The sequence below is a fragment of the Phoxinus phoxinus genome, assembly GCF_949152265.1.
Source record: "Phoxinus phoxinus genome assembly, chromosome: 9".
Taxonomy (NCBI): Eukaryota; Metazoa; Chordata; class Actinopteri; order Cypriniformes; family Leuciscidae; genus Phoxinus; species Phoxinus phoxinus.
The window spans coordinates 5,910,313-5,931,773 of record NC_136884.1 but is presented as its reverse complement, the minus strand read 5'-3'; the positions used below and the strand labels follow the sequence as shown (position 1 = coordinate 5,931,773).

The window sequence follows — 21,461 nt, the reverse complement described above, 5'->3', positions numbered from 1 at the left end:
ACGACTCAGACACATGATTTATAATGCTTTTACTAAGGAAAATATTTATTTGCTGTGCAGAAAACAGGACAAAAACAAGGCAGAGTGATTTCAGGAAGATCATTTTAAGAGCCTGAAATTGTATTGTGATGCAAAGAATGTGTAACATAATTAAGACTGCAGTCATAAATCACTCATTACACCAAATACAGAGGAAACACACCAAGCATGGACGCTGCATCTGAATGCATCGCATCAGGACAAAACAATCTCCTTCAAAATGCTCTCGTTTCCAGGATAAAAGGATCGCAGGCATGCTAAAAAGAATAAATAAGAGATCGATTCTACGGGGACACAGTGCAAGGAGTCCATCACATGCCCGGATGCAGATCGCTCAGGACTCAGGTTGTCACAACCGTTCATATCTGGGCAAGAGAACGCTAGAATTGTCAGTGAGCATCCTTTACTCCCAGAGGAGCGCAGACGTGGGTTTGGATGGTGGCCAGCCAGAGACAAAAAGGGCCATCTGTCCTTTAAAGACCTTAAACCAAATAAAAGAGGGCAACGTCATACGAGGGACTGTGGGCTGGAGAGCGTCCGTCCTTTTCATGTCATGTCCATATTGTCCCTCTTTTATTGCCCTCAATGACAAACATCTCCACTGATATCAATCACATTAATTCATATCTCTCCCAACATACTTCCTCCATCTTACAATAGAGGATACTGCAAATATTTACATATTCAGACGTTTTTAAATGCTTTGGAAAATTGCCATCTTCGTACTGTAAACACAGCCTATTATTTTGATTCTATTTATTAATACAGTCCGATTATAATATTTTTTTTTGTATGAATCTTTGGATGCCTGAAGAGAATGTAGTTTTGAAAATTGACATGCTACATCGTGTGAATTCAATATATTACTACACATGTTCTCAGTAGCATGGGGCAAATAGGCAAAAACAAAAAATATTACAACAAAAATTCAAAGCATATTAAAAAAAAAGGAATGAAAATATTGAAAAAAACAGTGTACTTGAAGTATCAAAATTTGATATACTGCTGTAATGGAATAAAAATACATTTTTGGGTTTTTCGTATTTATTAAAAAAAAAGGACTTCTAAGTAAAACAATACTTAAAGTATATAGTATATCTATAAATACAGAGCCTATCGGCCCGCCGCTGCAGGGGAGAGGAAGAGGACACGTGGAGGAGGACCAGCCGGATCTCACGATGTCTCGTTGACGGTCCTCTCCAACTGTATGACTTTAGCGGTCTCGTTTGACCACTTCTCGGACCTGCCAAAAGAAAACAGATTGTTTTACATCCACACCAAAGACATACAAAGACGGTGCGGTGCACTCGTATTACTATGAATGGCAGAAAGTGCAACATGCAATAGAGGGCAACAGTCAGGTTGCGGAGGGGAAAAACTCCATTCATTTTCTCCATTTGATTTTTGAACAATAACTTGTAAACCTTTAAAGACAGATCTACTGTGAGCTACGAGGTTGTTAATCGATGGTATTTGCTTCTGTGAAAAACTACATTACCCATGATGCTGTACAGAAAATGACACCAATCAGAGAGTCGAAAAAAGCAACAAGCGGCAAAATAACTCTTTAGCTCCGCCCAGGCGCCCACTCCCATGAAGCACTGCGAATTATGTAATCGAGTCGATCTCACTACGTTCTCAAAATACTTAAAGCTACACTGTGTAGGATTTTCTCCAATCTAGCGGTGAAATTGTATATGACTACCAACTGAATATTACTTTCTAGCCCCTCCCATTCCGAGGGCGTTTTAACTCCTACGGTGACCATATTATTTCAAATCTGCCGGCAGTCGCAAGTAATCTCCCCCTCTCATTCATCACGGTGCCACTGAGTGTAAAAACGGGAAAGGCGAAGCTTGAATTTCCAGGTATGTCCCTCTTTGGCTAATGTATTTTCAAGATGGAGGCGCAACAAGGCTTCCGCCATTCGATCGACTCACTCATATGTATTATAAATGGCAGATTCTACACTTACGAGAATACTTGATTAGTTGGAAGAAGTAATTATACATTAATTTTGAATCAACTTAAAAAATTACACAGTGTAGCTTTAAATGTTCATATATATATATGCATATTTTGCAATAAACTTCAAATATATTGTTTTATATGTATATAATCAACATTTGTAAATGAATAGTTTTATATTTCTCCATTGTTTTGCAATGCATCATGGGATTGTAGTTCTTTCTATCACTGAATCCGTTTAAGTGCACAGTCTTGTACCTTTGTATTTTTGTCCGATTTGTACTTTTGTTTTGCTTAAAATCGAAGTTTGTAACTTTAGGATTTACCTCGTAGCTCGTTGGCTTTGTTCATGGCTTGTATTTTAAATCCCTATGGGATAAATGAAAGGAAAAAATACTCCCAGAACCAGTGCCGCTTGACAGTTGTTGTCAGACGTCATTAGTTATTTCAAATATGAAATTTAATTTAAAAAATGTACATTTAAACAGCTTTGGAGAATTCAGTGTTTCCCCATTCAAAGAGATACGAGCTATACTTGCACGACTGAAATAGCTGCCCGAGGGGCGTTTCAAAGATGGACTCAGTGAAATGAATTAGCCTTAAAGGGCCTTTGATCCACACTTTATAGCTCATCAAATCAAGCAGTCATGAAAGGAAGTGCATTACCTGTGAGAATGCAGGTCTATAAGAAGCGCATTTTGCGCGTGCGTTTCATTGGTGTTGAGTAAAAGTGGGCGGGGCTCCGTTTCACGCAGCTCCGTCTGTTCCTGTTTGTGCTGCTGTTCTAAGCGCCAAGCCGCCATGACATCATCCTGTCCAGGATATTCCCCGCCCAACCCGACAAGATGGGGGTCGTCCAGACCCCCGTGTTCCTGAAAGCTCAGCAGGTTCCGGGACTTCACTGTGGAAAGAACGAACATCTTCATGGTTCTTATCACAAATAAAGATGCATTTGAGCGGTTAATACCAAATGCAAATGCTAAAGTCAGGGCTGCCAACTTTTGAGTTTAGCTTGGAGTGAAAACAATAAGTGATTGTGATTGTAAAAACATTTGACAATTAAACAGAATTTTATTAGGCTTACTTTAGTGACACGTTACAATGTTTACATGGTAAAATTACTTCACTGTTGGCTACTGTATTTTTATTGCTTGACACAAATTTCACGATTTCAATTGAATTCTTGTGATTTGATTCCGATCTTGATTCAATGTCGATTCTTTTGGATAAATATAAGATATACAGTAGATACATACATTCTGTAAACACAGGGAGCCTTCAGCTGGTATTATTAAAAGGTTAAAAATAACAACTCAAATTATTGTTTATTATAATAAACAACGTTATAATATTTTAATGATACAAGTAAAAATATAATAAATATGTAATATAGTGCACATATTTATCAAAATACTCCTCTCTATAGCTAATTTTTCTAGCCAACTAACGTGCATGGTCATTTAATGGCTTTACTGAGGTAGTTATGTGACACTTTGATCAACTGATGGATCAATATTTTGTATGAGGCGTATACATTTCGGTAAGTTGTAAGGTATCTTTTAACATACCTATTGTTCATTGGTGTTTATTTCCTATTAACTAGTAAATAGTATAAGAGATGATTGGTTCACATGCCGCTTGAACTGAGGCGCTACAGCGATCTGTCACGTCACATTTACAAACGCCAAAACGGTATTGTTTGTAATTTGGTAATAAAATTGGTTGAGCTGAGAATGTGTTTCATATCAAAAGTAGCCAACTCTGCCTTGTCTGTCGGTGTCAGTGTCCTCTTTGCCTCGCGATTTTTCTCTGCGTGAGAAAATGGATGTGTGGTGTGAGAGCGTGTGAAAAGTGTCAATGTGTGAGTCTCACGTCAGAATGCGTGAGAGTTTGCAGCCCCGCTTAAGTGTCTCGGCTGAGCATTTGTGATTGGATCACCTGAGATGGATATTAATATCAAGGGCTGAAATCAAGAGAGCATCTCTTTTATTAGTTGGAGTCTTTAGTCAGTACACTGAATAACATGCGTGGGAGAAACGTGATGGAGGGAGATCGGAGATCAGCGATGATGAACTGATCGCTCTGCTTTTAAAAGCATGATAATTACTGCCCCACTCAACCACTGATAATGACTCTCAGAAGCTCAAGAGTGGGGCCGCCGACTACAGCCTCTTAATATGGATCCAAATACAGCCATTCCTCTATTCATTAGTCAGCGAGAGACAGAGAATAATGAGCAAATTATAGGAGGGATTGCAATAGACACAAGCGCCGCTTGTTAAATCGAACTTTCAGACCCCAAATAAACAGCCTCGGACAACTGATACGCTAAAAGATTTGCATATCATTATACATTTAAAAAAGTTGACATTTTCAAACGTAAAGCACATCTTTAAAGATCATTATTGATTTTATTGATATTAAATAACAATTTTTTGTACATGTAAAATAAGTTTTTTTATTCTCAAATAATAAACTTAAATTTAAATTATTTAAATAATTAAAAATAAATTACTTTAGGCAACAAATAAACAGCCTCAACTGATGTGTAAAATATGAAGATGATTACTGATTTTTATTTATATTAAATAACAATATAATATATTTAATTAATCTATTATATTTATATATCGGTCTATATATACATACAAACTGTATGTATATATATATATATATATATATATATATATATTTTTTTTTTTTTTTTTTTTTTTTTAAGTACATGTGTACCTCTAATAAATTATACAAATCGCAAAACTATGGTTTAAATAAAACAAATGTATTGCAATTTAAAAAAATCCAAATTATTTAAAACTAAATTGAATATGTCACGTCCATGTTTGGTGTGCTCTAGCACAATCCCAGCATGCGCACCTGTAGCAGTGTATGACTCCTGTATGGAGATCTCTCTGGTCAGGCCTGTTTTGGTGATAGAGGAGCAGGGGCTCAGGCCTTGGTAGAAACTCCCCAAGAACACGGAGAAACACAGAACCAGCACCTGCACAACAAACACATTACAAGCTTTATCGAAATAGCAATGCTTCTGTTTGCATTGGTCTTCCTCCCACTTATTCTCACACACACACACACACACACACACACACACACACACACACAAGCTCTCACCATGAGGCATGTGGAGGTCTGGGTGCCCGTCACCCGGCAGGACCGCGGGACCTTTCCTGCCACCACCGCCTGCAGCGAGTGCAGCTGCTGCAGCAGAGACCTGAGACACATACATTTACATAATCAATACAAATCAGTTCGCATATGATGTATAATTAATCACTGAAAAATCAACCAGCAAAGGAAACAAAGTGCGAAAATAAATGACTAGAAAATTATTTAATGATCACCTTAAGGTGTAGTAGTGTATATAAATGGAAAGGTTTGAGGGTCTTACTTGTTGGTGCACTCCAGTGTTTCAACTTTCCTGCGTAACTCATTGTTCTCGCTGGAGCATGTCTCCACCCTGTGGACGGAGAGGGTATTGCAATGTCACATGAGTTTCATCAAAGTCCCTTTCAAGGAAATAAAAGTCTGTAGGCCATATTTGCAACGCCTCCGGGCAGCTAATTCAGGCATCCAAGACCTTAATCTTCTTAAATAGGGGAATCCTGAAATCTCAAAAACTACTTGCCAAACTACAATTAAATAACATATTTCATATCAGTATTTCTTATATGATCTTTTTTATATCTCAAGTCTTTGGTTTCATGCATCTACCAAAATATTTCACTTGTAAATCCTTGCAAAGTGAAACTGGATTTGCAACCCATTTTACTTTAATTAATGAGAAGAAGAAAAACAGGACTGGTTTTAGAAGTGGAGCAAGATATACTTAATACTTTAATGAATAGAAATTGGAATAATGTGCACATATGAATCATTCACAACAATATGAACATTCATTATGCATTTAATGATTATGCATATTGATTTCACTTTGCCTTTAAGAGTCACTGAGTGACACCAGCCTTTTAACGCTTGATCAATTTGATCTTTAAACTTCATATTTAATTAATGCTACAATTATAATGTGATCGTAAATCAAATCAGACTTACTTCTTTTCTAAAGCATCCATGTACTCTTTCTTTTTCCTGCGGCTCTCTTGTGCTGATATCTGACAGGGAAATTCACGAGTGTTAGTGTCTCGGACATTACATTTAGTACTTAGATTTGAAGTATGCGTTGTTTTTCCGCAAGGCTGAAGTCTGACACCAACCTTGTTCTTGATCTTTCTGCGAATCTTCTTCAGCGCTTTCTCCTCGGCCTTGGACAGCGGCAGCTTGGTGGGCACCGGGTATCCTTCAGCAATGAGCGTGCGTTTCTCCTCCTCAGTGAGCAGGAGAGGACCTGAGCCCTGCAGTTTCTGTCAGAAGAGACCAGAGGAGTTCACTTGACCATCTCCTTTAATAAAATCGAACAATTAACGAGATTTGGTGGTACTCACGTGTGGCGCCGTCAGCAGAGGAGAGTTGGAGAGGTTAGAAGGGGCTCTTGGCGCCACCTTGAGGACGGCGGGGGTCTGTGTGGGGCTGGCGGGGGCGCAGGGGTGTACAGGGCTCTGACTTCCCTCAGAGTCGCTGCCGTGAGAGCTGGGAGGAGTGGGCGGCATGTGCAGAGACTCCAGGCCTGCAGAAAAACATCACAGATCGATTCTGATTGGTCAATCATAGCATTCTGTGGGCAAATATTTGTAATATACGAATTGTCTGCATAGCTGTGCTACATTCCTGTCTCCTGTATCACTCTGGAATCTTGTTTCACATCTTTCTGTATTCAAATAATAAGATAAACTATTTAAATTATTAAGGGATTAAATTATAATTTAAATTCAAATATTTCAATGATTAAAATTAAATCATTTTAAACTAAAATCAACATTTCATATCCATTTATTAGGTTTTGTTTTGTTTTAGATTTCAAATAACTGACAAATTATTTTTAAAAGTATTAAATGATTGCTAAAATAATAAAATATTTCAATTAGTACAATTAAATTAATTGAATATTATTCAATATTTCATGTTTATTGTTTTGGTAAGTACATGTAATACATATTTTTTAAGTATATAATTAAAATGATTAAAATGTATTTATTTTATTGAAAACTAAAATCAAAAACTTTTTTTTGGAAGTGCACAAGTGTGTGATAATGTATGGTCAGCAGGTCATTATTGAAAAATATCACCTTGTTTATGATAATGACCACGTACACTAAAAAAAATTGAGACCTGTACAAATAAAAAAATTCTAGAGACTGGTCATATCTACATTTTTCAATATCGTCATCTTCCTAAAATAATTGGCCAAGTCATTTTGTCAGGTTTCTCAGAAAACAAAAAACTGAACCTAACTTGAGAGGTCGAGTAGATTTCCGTTCTTCTTGATGCAACTGCCATCTTGAAAAGCTTGTGAAATTGCCTAGTCTCATTGTCTTTTGACATAGGCCATTAACTACAGGGGTAGAATTGCATGATCTGTTCAACTGAGGATGTGGGCGATTTGACCAGAGGTGGCCATCATCACCAGAAGATGAATTATGCAAAAAAAAAAATTATTTTAGGAAGGTGACGATATGTTATGTTATTCAATTTCAAATGTTTCAATTAGCCTGTCCCAAAAGAAAAGAAAAAAAATGTGTGAAAAACATGAATACATTAAATACAGAACACAGACAACAGGGTTGTCATTTTATCACATCACTTTATTAACAAAAATCAATTCCAACATTATATTTGGTGAGAATACCTTATTTTAAATAAGGAAAAAACACTGAATACATTCAAGAAGTCTTCAGAAGTAACAGGATGTCTTGATGTGGTGACGGAAACTTTCAAAAGCAGCACTGCATAGATTAAAACCCTGTAAATAGAAATACAAATGAATGACAAAGTTCCCCCGCATCACATCTGGCAAGTGACAGAACAGAAGTGACTTAATTCTATAATGAGGATGAGACAGTCAGTCGATGTAGATTTTGCTGGTATGATATTCGTGGTATGTAAATATATCCAGCTTTTCAGGACAGCTTAAAGCTACGGACACGAGCGATAAAAAAAACAGATAAATAAGAAAATCACAAGCTTGACGTGTGTGATTTTAAAAAGGTAAAAAGCCTTGAAAGAGGAAGACGGCAACTGCAATCTAACGGCACTGTGTTCAGCGGTTGCACGGCACACACATCACATTAATGACAACTCAGAAGTCGAATCGATCAAACAGTATTTTAGACATACCGTCAGATAATTATGTGGTAACCAGGAAAACACAATCATGAAACCAATGAATGCATGAACTCGATACTGCTAAATGGCTTTTAAAACTTCCTACAGGGTGCTAAAGCAAAACTTTGGAGAATAATTTCAGAGCTCGATACTCACCATAACGTCTTGAAACGTGTGGCGATGAATATCTGTATTCTCTTGGGAATGTTTGTTTCGGTCTTCAGCACCGGCTCCGCTCGCTCTCCCGCGAATCAATCCGCATTTGAATTCTCGCATACACATACAGTTGTTTGGATGTAGGACTTTTATTGAGCCAATATGTAATTGTCAGTTTCCAAAAAAAAAATCTTTTTATTTTTTTATTTTTTTACAGTGTATATTATATCTTGTATTAATAATGGACTTGATACTATTAACAATGATCTTTATTTTCAGTGCAACAACACAAAATGTCTGAAACAGTGTGTTACCTTTGGATGAGAGGTTTAAGAACTGATCGACCTCGTGTGGCTCCAGCTTAATCTGAGGGTTGAAACTCTCACTGCCCTCTTTCACCTGCAAACAACACACACACACATCAGCACGTCAATCAAACACCCACTCATTCAAGCGCTGACTATATGGGTGTTGTCATGGTTTAACCTGTGCTGCCTGAGGGGGGGTCCGAGACAGGGTGGGGTCGCGGGTGTCAGTCACAGGCTCAGACGCGGGACCCTCGGGGGTCAGGCTGAGGGTCAGGGCGGGCAGCAGGACGGGTGGGTCGCACAGGAGGGGCTCCATCTTCAGCCCTTTATCTTCCTCCTCCATGGGCCACTCGTCATTGTCTGAATCGCCTAATAAAACAGGAGTTCAATTACAGATGCTAGACATGACATATACATGTGAAATTATTTGCATTTAAAAGGGCACCTATAGTGCTTTTATTTGATTTGACCTTTTCTTTAGTGTGCTATTTAGTTGTTTGTGCATGTAAACAAACCGCAAATTTACAAAGCACAAAGTCCACACCAAAGGGAGCTCATCTCTCCAACAGAAATGCCTAATTTCAGTCCTGGCATTATTTCTAAGACTTTATCATGCGGTTACATCAGCACTGCACATGTATACATTATTATCCATACATATTTGTTATAATTTTATTATTTTACTTATTACTGTGTGCTTAGCCGTAAATTAAATTAATAATAGGATTAAAATGTTTTTAATTTAAATCATTTAAACAACAATAAAAAATAAAAAAAAAATTTTTTTAAATAATTGGAATATTTTTAAACAATTTATAAAAAAGAAAAAAAACGTTTAATAATTCTCACAATTTTATCATTTCAATTTAAATAAACAAATTAGAATAAAGTCCCCCAAAATAAAACGATGAACTTGTAATCGAGCATAATACGGGCACTTTATAAGACTAAATGAAACTAGTTTCACAGGCCAAAGCTTACCGGCATCACTGCCAGGTTCCCCGGGCAGATGGGAAAGGGGCGACTGTGGGCGCGAGTCTCCACACAGCGAGTAACTGTGTTCAGCTTGAATGTGTGGCGGCACTGGAGATGCAGGGGTCAGTTCCTCCTCTGTGTCCATGGCATCTCCACGTCCGGACAGGAACGGGTCGCTTAACAACTGCCCCAGCAAAGCTTCTTGGGACAGATCATCTAGGAGCTCGGTGAAGTGCTGCACAGGAAGAACAGGAGTTTGAGTTCAGATGAAGTGCTCATTAAACCACAGCTTGTTAAATAGACCTTAATTGCAAATCATAAAACATCAGCAAGATTCTTTGAAGATCAGATCCCATAGCCTGGAGGAACAGACAGTGGCGTTCAGTGGGGTCCTCACAGTTTCAAATAAATAAATCATATGTAAATTCATGTCCCAGTTACACTTAATGTCACATTTTCCTGGTTCAAATCAAATACAATTCTATTTTGTATTTTTATATATTAGCAATGAAGGCCTAATTAATGTTCCATTTATTAAAACCATGTATACATCTCATTAAGTTCGTGTTTTAAGCATTTCTACATTTATTCCAAAATAACTAAAGGCATTAACAGTTTAAACAATATATTTTATTTGTGAACTCATTTCTGATTCTGATTGTATTGATTTGATTGATTGATTGATTGATTTTAGTAATATGGATTATTTTGTGGAAACAGACTAAACATCAGAGCAAGTGCCCACGGGGTAACTCCACGGGGTTCTCCCGTCCAATCAGACGGCTCGTTCTGATCCTGGTGAGGTATTTTGATTCGGGTCCAAAAAAGACAGACAGCCGCCTCTCTTCTCCTTGGCATTCCTATCGGTGCATTCCAGCCTTTCTTACTGCACCTCAACATGGTACCCTACTCCTCAAACAGGTTTGGACAGGCTGAAACCCTTCCAGACATCCATTTTTTTAATCACATAAAATCACTTAAAACGCAGCACTTGTGCCAACTCGTGCTATGGAGGTTTCCTCCATATTCTAACAGCAGCAGAACCTCTCAGATGTTTGAAGGAATGGTCTGAATTCAACACGTTCAGCATTTTTGACTCGCTGTGGATTACCACAACAAACAATAAACATGTTTAATGCACTTACAATGAAACACTGGGATAAGCACAACACTTTAAAAGTTGTACAAGCGTGATAGAATTGCTTACAAATGGTGTCTGTGCAAAGTTATAGCAATAGAATTTGAAAGCGCTCCATCACAACAGACTGGCCTCCATCTGCACAGATGAGTCAGAGTCCAGGCAGCTCATCCACAGGGAGAGGGTCAATGCAGCTCTGAGATGCACACATTCAAACAACTGCTGTCTCCTCTATGTGCATCTGTTCATGTGAACAACCAGCAGGATCCACAGTACAGTCACGCATGGTGCAATATGCAGGTCTTTGGGTTCAGCCAACAAAGGCAGATTATAAGATCAAACAATGCTAGCACAATCTGATACAGCGGGATATGACGCTTGGTGCTGCCGACTGACAGTAATATAGCACACGGCAGACCAACACCGTGTTAAAAAAGCATATGGATATATATGGTAGAGTAGGTAGATGGTTTGAAACTTGCTTAGTGACCATTAAAAAAATATGATCTATATAGAATATGAAATTTGGACGTACTACATCCACCATGTTGTCATTGTCGCATGACCTAGAGTTGCATCGCTTCACAACCATTCACAAATCCTCTCCCGTGGCCTCATGGGATACTAGTAAAGTGCCCATCAGAATCTCGCCGCAAGTAGTAGGTCATCCGGGTACTTTTCACTTAATGTTTTTCAAATACTATGCCGTGTTGTTTTTCGCGAACTCGTATTAGCGAATTATTCCGTTTTTGGCAGTATCTGGTAGAAGATGAAATGCATATACACAGTGTGTTGAAATGCATACTTATTGCGGTGCATAGTGCAGAGTGTACTTGTCAAGGCCATCTAGCAGATAGTTCAGATTGGCTAACACTAACTATAAACAGAACGGCCTGTCAAGATTATGTCATTTGAGGGGTCATTCATAGTGGGAGAAAACAAAACTGAGGCTCTGTTCCAGAAAAACTTGTTTTAATACCTAGCCTGATGTCTACATATGCATCTTTCAAACCCTAAATTAAAAAGATTATTTAAGAGTATACCCTAACTAACTGATTTTTTTTAATGCTCTTCGTAGTAATGTGCAGTAACTTTGCACATCACACAATAAGTTTTGCCACACAAAATGTTTGCATGACTCTAATAAGTATAAAGATATATGGCACACAAACATTTTGAAAACCCCATTGAAAAACATTTTGTAACATAAAAAATAAAAAAATCAATACATTGACCACTTTTGCAATGTATTGTGGGATTAGCTTGTAATGCTGTTATAAAGTGCGGTCCCATTTAAAGGGATAGTTCACCCAAAAATGAAAATCATTGTCGTTCCAAACCCGTAAAACTTTTGTTCATCTTCGGAGCACAAATGACGATATTTTTAATTCAATCTGAGAGATTTTGGTCCCTCCATAGTCCCTTATGAAAAAGTTCATAAAGACATCGTAAAACTAATCCATATGAATTTTCAAATTTTCTGAAGAGACTCGATCGATGAATATATTTAATTTAGTCTTTTATTCCGAATATGAATTAAAGTTTTATGGGTTTGGGATGACATGAGGTTGAGTAAATGATGATATATATATATTTTTTTGGGTGAACTATCTCTGTAAGCCCAAAGCATACTTTGTTTTTTACGCATATGCGAAGGTCAGTTTAAAAGAATAAAAAAATTTGTAGAAAAATAGAGCAGACATAGACAAAGATTACACTTCCTAGAGCGCATGTGTCGAGCGCCTGCATTCGCGCACACTATCAAATAAACATAGATGCCTAAAAATGCTGTCTAGGTAGGCAGCTCACAAGGTTTTGGAAAAGAGCCTCCAGGAAACATGTTAAAGAAATGAGTTAAACAGAGACATGCTGAGCAAACTAGGAAGGAAAGCGGTGCAGTTGAGGATCAAAATGGAGAGAAGCCAGCGTATGGGATCAATTACAGACTGACTCAGATCCAGAGGTTAGCCAAGTCAAAAAACAGACAAACAGAGAGAGAAAAGAAAACAGCTAAATGAACACACAAAGCAACACGAAGAAGTAAAGAGAGAACAAGAGAACGCATGGGTGTCAGGATTGACAAAGCCGCTCTGGAATGCCTTGTCCTACATTTTCCACTTTTGTTACTCAACAGCAGCTCTGTCTGGACAGCCGACCTCGGTGAGAAAACGTCTGGACGTGCATGAGAAATGCATGCAGGTGTTCCAACAGAGCCTGCCGCCCACCCCAAACACGTTTTAAGTATGTGTTCATATAAGCAGTTCTCTAAAAATGTCTCTTGTGAACTTGCTCGAACTCCATATTTGGCAAAGAACTGCTTTTCTGGAATGTCTTCTTCGACCAAAAACCATAGCAAAAAACATCTATACGGCAAGCACCGTGTAGAACGAAGAAGCAACGGAACGCCATTGAGAAGCAGTTCAAATCAGGTCAGGAGTGGGTAAAGTTATCAAAGTTATCAAGAGGTGGCATAACATAGTTGTCATCTTCTAGGTTCATTTGCAGCAGTCATTTCCATCTCACTGCAAAATTGATGAATTCTCACATGGTAGGATTATGACGGAACAGAGTCACCATATTATTATGCCATTCCTGCATCAGTCATGGGCGATATGCAATTACATCTGACACTCTTGAGTGTGCGATAAGATGATTATGATGATTGCTGAAAATTGCTGGGTGTCGACTGCTCTCTAAGAGGAATATAAGAGACCGCTCACTTGGAGGAGGACAGACGTGAGGTTTCCTAAGGTTCAAGGATAGAAATAATCACTATAAGTGCCTGTTTGGGATCAGTTCCTTCACCAGATGGCAATGGAATAGAAGTGCACTGCATTCGGCACAGTCTATACTTCATTTAAATACCATCATCTCAGAAATAAATATGATTGTCCATTTTCATTAGGCCTGTCGCAATTATTAATTAATCATCTAATCGCAATTATTTGAGATAACCTGCGGTTTAAATTGCAATCATGTCTAAAATTTTGTGCACAATACACATAGGTCTACAGTATATTTGAGTAGTATGCTGTTTGAGTAAGACTTATGAATGCCTGCATCCAGTTGGGTGGATTCTGGGAGTGAAGGCTTCTTTGTCCGTAGTTTGGATGGGTGTAAAGTACATGTGTTGGGGGCAGGGTTTCTGAGTTTTTGCCCAGCTGGAGAGTCGAATAGTTGTTAAAGCCGCTCCTCCAGTGATGACAGAGATGTTTGGGGGTGGCGACAGTGATCTGTAATTTTTTCCCTTTAAGGGGGTCGTGAATATGTGTGCAGGAAGAGGAAGTTTACAAGCCAGATCTGGACGCAGATGACGCAACTCTTTAAGCAGCAAAACAGATGTGAGGAAAGCTGAACCTGCAGGAGACAAAGATCAGCGCTCGCGAGGCTGGACCTTGTCCATTACGCACAGTTGGACTTGACTCACTGATATTAGCCACTAAAAATCGATTTACTTTGGACTGAAGCGCTTCAGACTTATCACAGGCTTGAGGAAATCCAGCATGTTTGTACTCTTAAACAGAACAGACTACGGGATGGTTGACGGATCTATTTGAATGCTGTTGTAAAAAAAAAAAAAAAACATAGTCCTTTGTACATTAAACTGGTGGCCTTGTTTGACTGGATAACATGGGTCTTTTTGACCCAGATTCTGAGTTAACCGGTCTTACTGGACATTTGTTTAGAGTTTAATGACTGCTGCTATGAGTCAAAACAGCGTCTCCCAATAAACTACATCAGGGTAAAGTTGAATGATAAAGTTCCTTTGAAAAGAAACTGGCGTTCCTGTCTTAATCAGATCATAATTATAGATCAGATCAATAATCACGTTAATGATAGAGTGAAATTCAAATTCCATTAATTATTGTGAGGAAAAGAGCAAAGAGCGTAAGGACAATAATCTAAAGTAAAAAATAAATAAAATATAATATGAAAGGTTTACGTGGGCCTTTAGCAGTTGCACATAAAGCTGATTATACGATCGCTCTTTACGATGAACAGATTTAATTTAGGATTTAAACTTTTATTCACATTTCCTATCGTTACTCGCATAACGAGAATTATTTTATTTTTTTTTTGGGGGGGGGGGGGGGGGCGCTAACCCTTTAAAGCAATGTTGAAGCTAAAGATTGTTTAAAGTGCTATATAAATAAATGTGACTTTTGTGGGAAAAGTTGTGTATCTTATCCTAAAGTTCACATTGCACATCTTGTTTGTGCCAAAGACAAATCCCACCAGAAGTCCATCACTTTTTCAATGATTCACTCCACCCTCTCTGAGAGTGTTTTGAATTCGCTTGGCTCTTGTTCAAGCTGCTTGTGCGCAACTGTTGGGGCCGAGCGTGAAACTTGTGCCATCGCAGCTGCGGCTTCAGTTTACATCAGGGATGAGGCCTCGATAGAGACTGAGCTGTAAATTCAAAACAAGACCGGACACATCCTGCATATTCAAGGACGTCCCATCCTCCCTTCCCCCAGCAGAGAGAGATGCACAGAAACTGCAGTGGTGTCTGCGACTTCTGTAACTCCAGGGGTCCAGGAAACGGCTCCTCTGTAATCAACATCTGGTCAATAGTGACCTTAAAGTGCACTAGATGTAAACAAGCAGTGACGGCGGATGACAAAAATCCAATCTGGATTGATTGGAAAGACTTGATGCTCTTTGCGAGGAGGAACAGTAAAACTGAATGGAGTGAAAGACACGTCCAATACACAAGAAGCAATGACGTAAATGAGTGATGCATACCACCATACCATGGTATAGGCCTATATTACTTTTTTTAACATTCATATTTTAGGTTTAAAATACATATAATATCAAGTCAGCAAATACAGACTCAAACGTTTTAGATTAGGGTTGTGAAACGATTAATCGCATCCAAAATAAAAGTTTGTGTTTACATAATAAATGTGTGTGTACTGTGTATAATTATTTTTTATATATATATATATATATATATATATATATATATATATATATAAAATACACACACGTGCATGTATATATTTAAGAAAAATGTGTTGTTTTTATATAAAATAATAATATAATATAAATTATATATAAATCTATATACAGTATATACATGCAAATATTTCTTAAATATATACAATGTGTGTGTATTTATATATATAACAATTATACACAGTACACACACATTTTGTACACACAACTTTTATTTTGGATGCAATTAATCGTGATTAATCGTTTCACAGCCCTATTTTATATTAATTTAAGGAGTCCGTTTTTTGTGTACTCATATCATTTTTGGTATTTGGTTTGTTTTGATCACATTAAAAATAATAAGAGTTTGAACAATTAAATGAGCAAGTACCTTTTATTCACTTGATTATATAAAATAGGCTTTACTACAAGGATGGTTTAGTAAATTAAATATATTAAAATCGTATTAAACAACTGTTTAAATAACAAATAACAACAATATGGTAATATAAATTAAAATATTATATAATAAAAATAATGTAGATTATCTACGATATAAAAATAATATACTACAAAATATAAACGGACGAGAACATGAATGCTCTACTAAGAGTTGGGTACTCAATTTATTTTGCAAAACAAATGATAAAATAAGTGGGGAAAAAAAACACTGCCAATGCCAAACGTGCAGCTCACTAACAAAATCCGTGGCTTTGTTCTCAGAAAATAGAGGTTCTCATGCAACATTATACTCCCAAAGCTAAAACCCTTTCACGCATCCCAACACCTCCATTACAACTTCACCACCACCAAAAATACATTGTTTGAATCAAAAAGAAAGATCGGCCACCGAGGGGCACTTAGACAAGACCTAGTGAAACCACAAGATCACGATGAAGAAAATGAATGTGTAATGAATATGTGTGTGCTCAGAGAAGGTTCAGGCTCAAGTTGCAGCTTACACAGACCATCCATTCAGAGCAAAAGAGCAAGAATGTGCATCGCAGAATGATGCAGCTTGCAAGAAAGACGGGCGCCGGGCCTCACGGAAACCCTGCCCTCTCTGAGAACAGTCCCAGCCTGTGTCCACCCGGCCCACAGAGAGCAGAGAGACAGAGGGTTTCTCACTACAGACCGCCTGCCAGCAGACTCGTCCCACAAGAGCGCTCCACTGAAGCTTGAGTCATCAGTAGCACGGCGCTGTAAAGAACACCACGTGACTCCTGAGTGACAAATGTTATCAAAATGTCAGAGAGCTCAGCGCTACAAGATCAGTCTGCCCTGACACGCTATCCACTGTCCACACACATTTTAAGCACCAGGATGCTGTCAATAAACTGCCATGCCCTAAATCATCATACAGTCTATTTATGTGTATAAAAAATACACATTCAAATCTCACCGACACAATGCAGTTACTAAAGTGTCTTGAGTGTATTATATACAAGTCGTTGTTTGGATTTAAATAGGCAAATGCTTAAGAGTCTATGATTGGATCATTATTGCAGTGATTATTATGTCTAGCATGTTATATTTTTGGCAACAGTTCTTCTAACCCTAACTGATGGAGAGTGTATAATTTATTAAACAACCATGTAGGAACACATCATGGCCATATTCCAGGATGACAATGTCAAGATTCATCAGGCTCAAATTGTGAACGAATGGTTGGGAGGGAGCATGAAGAATCACTTTCACACATGAATCGGCACCGCTGAGTTCAGACCTTAAATTCAATGAAAGTCTTTGGGATGTGCTGGAGGAGACTTTACAGAGTGCTTGACTCTTGCATTGTCAATACAAGATCTTGAACCAAAATGGATGTACCTCTTGATGGAAATAACGGTTGTGATGTTAGACACAAGTTGACCACTGAAGCCTCTCAGTCTGTTCCAGTCACACGAGATCTTAAAAACATAATATCAGCCGCAGCGCAAACCAGATGTGAGGCCAGACTCTTGTGCTGGTGTTTACAATCAGACACGGCCTCTACGGTCGAGACAGACAACTTATTTTCTTAAGATATCTTCGTCAGTCCAGTGTTTAACATCACTGATTGTGTGTGACCATAGAAAGGGAATGTTGGCCTGTGTGTGTGTGTGTGTGTGTGTGTGTGTGTGTGTGTGTGTGTGTGTGTGTGTGTGTGTGTGTGTGTGTGTGTGTGTGTGTGTGTGTGTGTGTGTTTCAGAGTACGAGTCATTCATATTGTTATCTTCTTCATGCAGGAAATTCAGTGAAAACTCATTTTTATGTTAACATTAAAGCAATACATCTATTAAAGGTGCTTAATTTAATTCAGAACAAAAGAAAGATAAGTATGGTATCAATGCAAAAACAGCTTCATGTTATGAAACACAAAACAAATTGCGAAAATGTATCAAAAATTAATTCTAATAGGATGAGCTGGTATAACCGGTATAACAAAATCACTAACAGTTGACACATTTCTATTGTATAACAATCACCCACCCAGTAGTTAGTTAACTGGAATTATGCTGTGCACAGATATGAACCATCTTGCCTTAATCCAAATACTGGTATCATAGCTAATAGTAAAGAGTTTTCCAAAATTATATTCTTGGTATTAATAAAAAATAAAATAAAAAAAAGTGTAGAAAAATAAATCAGGCTGAACGAAAATTCTTTCTGAACTGATAGTGATATCAGCTGGTCATTACATCCAATCATCAGATGAGATCATCTGATACAGAAGCTATGCAAATAACCAAGAACTGGGTGATAATGGTTGTCTTTAGCACTAATAAACAGTTTAGCGCACATGCTCTTGCTGAAGCACGGATTTCCTCATATTTGCCGTAAACCAAGAATGGCTTTCGAGTGGCTCAGGAAGTACATCTGGTTGCCACAAGGCCCCACTCTGCAGGAGATAATGTGCTTTCCTGGCTAATCGTGTCAGTGTGATTATCAGCACTAAGAAATGCTGATCATGATGCCTGAACTGCTCCCCTCAGCATCTCCTTAACCCCTGTCTTAAAGGGAGGAATGAGCCTTGGGTTATTTTTACTACTTTAAATCACCTGAGATATGACGACTGAGTCTTTGCTTAAAGAGTAAGTGACATGAAGGTACAAACACACTGTACTGTACAAGTTCTTCCTATTTGACAAAGGAGACATAATTGCAACTATCAGGAACAGAAGACAATAATTGGGCCTATTAAGTCATAAAAAGGGCATGTTTGCATTCCTCAAATATTATATTGTCAGAAGATTGGCTTCAGATATGCATAAATTCAAATCTGAAAGTCGACCGGCACAGCATGGCAATGCAGCTGACTCATAATGCAGAAGGACATTGCGCAGATGCAACATGCATAATGATAACAGATGTTTTCAACAGACCGAGTCCACAAAGAAAGCTTCAGGGGAGCCTACAGCTCCAACCGAGAACAGTTTGCGTTGTTGTGTGGAATTCCATGTCAACAAACCCTGGGGAGCAAGAGTGAAAGTGAGGAGAACTGGCACATAGAGACCAATGAGGTGGGGGAGCATGCATGTGTTGGGGTGGGGGGTCTTAAACAAAGACCCCGTTCTGTTCTAAAGGTGAAGGAGAACGTAAACCATTCCTCAACCTTCACAAAGCATATACAGTTCTCATGGAAGTGTATGTTACCGCCCTGATCCTGTCAGTTTCTGAATCCCAGACAAACCAAACTGTTGCACCTCCAACGCCTGCTTTGATGCTGTCTGGAAAAGAGTTATGTGCCTCGTCTGGTAATGGGATCTCTGCTTAGAAACTGCTTGTAACTTACCACATTTGTGCAATTAACCTCCTTCGATGTGTTGTTCATGTCATAAATTTGAGTAGTAGATATGTAGTAGTGGTAGTAGTATGATATGGGCTACATTCATAAAGTTGACATGTCCCACGGTGTGACTTGCTTGCATTTTAAACAGCATTTTTTAAATTGTTGCGAGTTCATAATGGTTGAAAGACTACATGGAATATGTAGGCAATAGATTTATAGACACATTTCTTTAAAAAAAAAACTTTTTATCAGGACTATTTTAAAAATCAGTTCAGATAAAAACGATTTAAAAAAAATATAAGACCAAAAATGCACTTTCCCTTATGAATTCAGATACATTTTAAACTAAAATCTTCATGTCGAATAAAAAAGTAGCCTAGTAACTTACATGCACCAACTACCAAATTCCCTTTGCAACTACCCACTGTGAACCCCCTAATTAGTCAGCAGTCTACCCATCAAGTAGAGGCCACTTTGAGCAGAAGTTGGAACACTAACCTATTATTACATAACCTGCAACAACACTTCAAAGATTCGAGGCCTATATTCTGAGTTTATCCAAATGGGTTAAAACCATTACTTTGTGTAGCAGTGCACTATAACTTACATGATACAGCCAACTCCACCATCTGAACTTTATCCCTTGGAGCCAAGTGGAACCCATGGCACATTAGTAATCGTATAGATCTCATTTAAACTTTCTCAGTGAACGATCAAGTCAAATAAACACTATTTTTATGACTAAAAGTTATAAATTATATGGTTTAGAGTCATTTAAATGCATTCTGGATGATCTGACACTAGTTGCAACACATCAAAACATGCGAAGTGAAATATGGCAATCGTGCAACGGAATTATAAGATCCCCACTTACAGTGCTGTATAAAATGTCGTTTTCCCCGGGTTCGGACAATTCGCTGAGATTTTTGTCCCATTGTAAAAACGGTTCCCCGATATCCATAATTTCCATGCCTCGATCTGCGTCTAATAAACCGACACCGAGGCGCAGTCGCTTCAACGGCTCCACAAACGACTATTTGTCCGCGTTAGCGATAGTGTATCCGTCAAATGGCTCGTCCGACCGTGATTCAAAGTGAATGTTTTACTGTCAACGGAAAGTTGATTATAAGTTTGTCGCCACTGTTCACATAACTTTCCTCTCAGCTTCCTTGAGAAATGTCTCCCCTTCACAGGCGAGTAGGAATTTGGGGCGGGGAAATGATGGGAATGGCAAAATTTGTTTACAAAAGACCGTTTGTGGACTATATTTCTTTCAGGGAATGTTTCAGATGTTTCCAAACAAATAATAAAATATGGGCTATTAAAGGGGTTTGTATTTTGTTACGCTGTTTGAAAAAAACTACGCATAAATGTGCCTTAAAATACTCAACTTTCCTATCTGAGGTCCCGCCCTTGGAATCCATGCGTCAACCAATAAGATGAGCTGTTACGTTTAAAGCTCACCTCACTCTGAGAATTACGAAAATCACGGAAGACGAACAAACCGTCTGACCAATAGGAGAGCGCTACTGCATGATTGACGTGAAATTGCTCCTATTAAGGATGACTCCGCATTATCTCTCGACCAGAGCTCTCGACAAACCGTGTAAAGCCAAGAGTACCAAACTGTGTGCACCGCCTCAACTCATGTAGCTGTCAATGGATTCGTATTGCGGGTAAATATTTTGAAATGTGAACTTTTATTTTAAAGCGCACTAAAAAAAAAATCACAATATCCTTGAGGCAAAGAAAAAAATAGGACCAAATGACTGCATTAGATCAATGGGTAAAATTAGCCCAAACAAATGGATGACTCAAAAACAAAGAAATGAAACTAATGTTCTCTCAGTTTCATACAGCTAACTTTAGAAAAGTTTCTGAAACCAGAAGGTGTTTTACATATGCTGTACGTGGAGGACGAGAGTATTCACAACAA

General features: G+C 38.2%; 1 protein-coding gene across 1 annotated transcript; it reads right to left on the bottom strand.

The window, feature by feature from the left end:
- Positions 1-1,089: 1,089 nt before the first annotated feature.
- creb3l2 (cAMP responsive element binding protein 3-like 2) lies at positions 1,090-20,976 on the bottom strand. Its single transcript, XM_079622709.1, has 12 exons — positions 20,400-20,976; positions 9,684-9,912; positions 8,881-9,071; positions 8,709-8,793; positions 6,462-6,643; positions 6,234-6,380; positions 6,073-6,131; positions 5,411-5,479; positions 5,134-5,233; positions 4,882-5,005; positions 2,674-2,908; positions 1,090-1,282 (listed from the first exon to the last, which is right to left on the bottom strand). The coding sequence occupies exons 1-12, from the start codon at positions 20,493-20,495 to the stop codon at positions 1,213-1,215; spliced, it is 1,587 nt and encodes a 528-aa protein (XP_079478835.1). The 5' UTR covers positions 20,496-20,976; the 3' UTR covers positions 1,090-1,212.
- Positions 20,977-21,461: the final 485 nt, after the last annotated feature.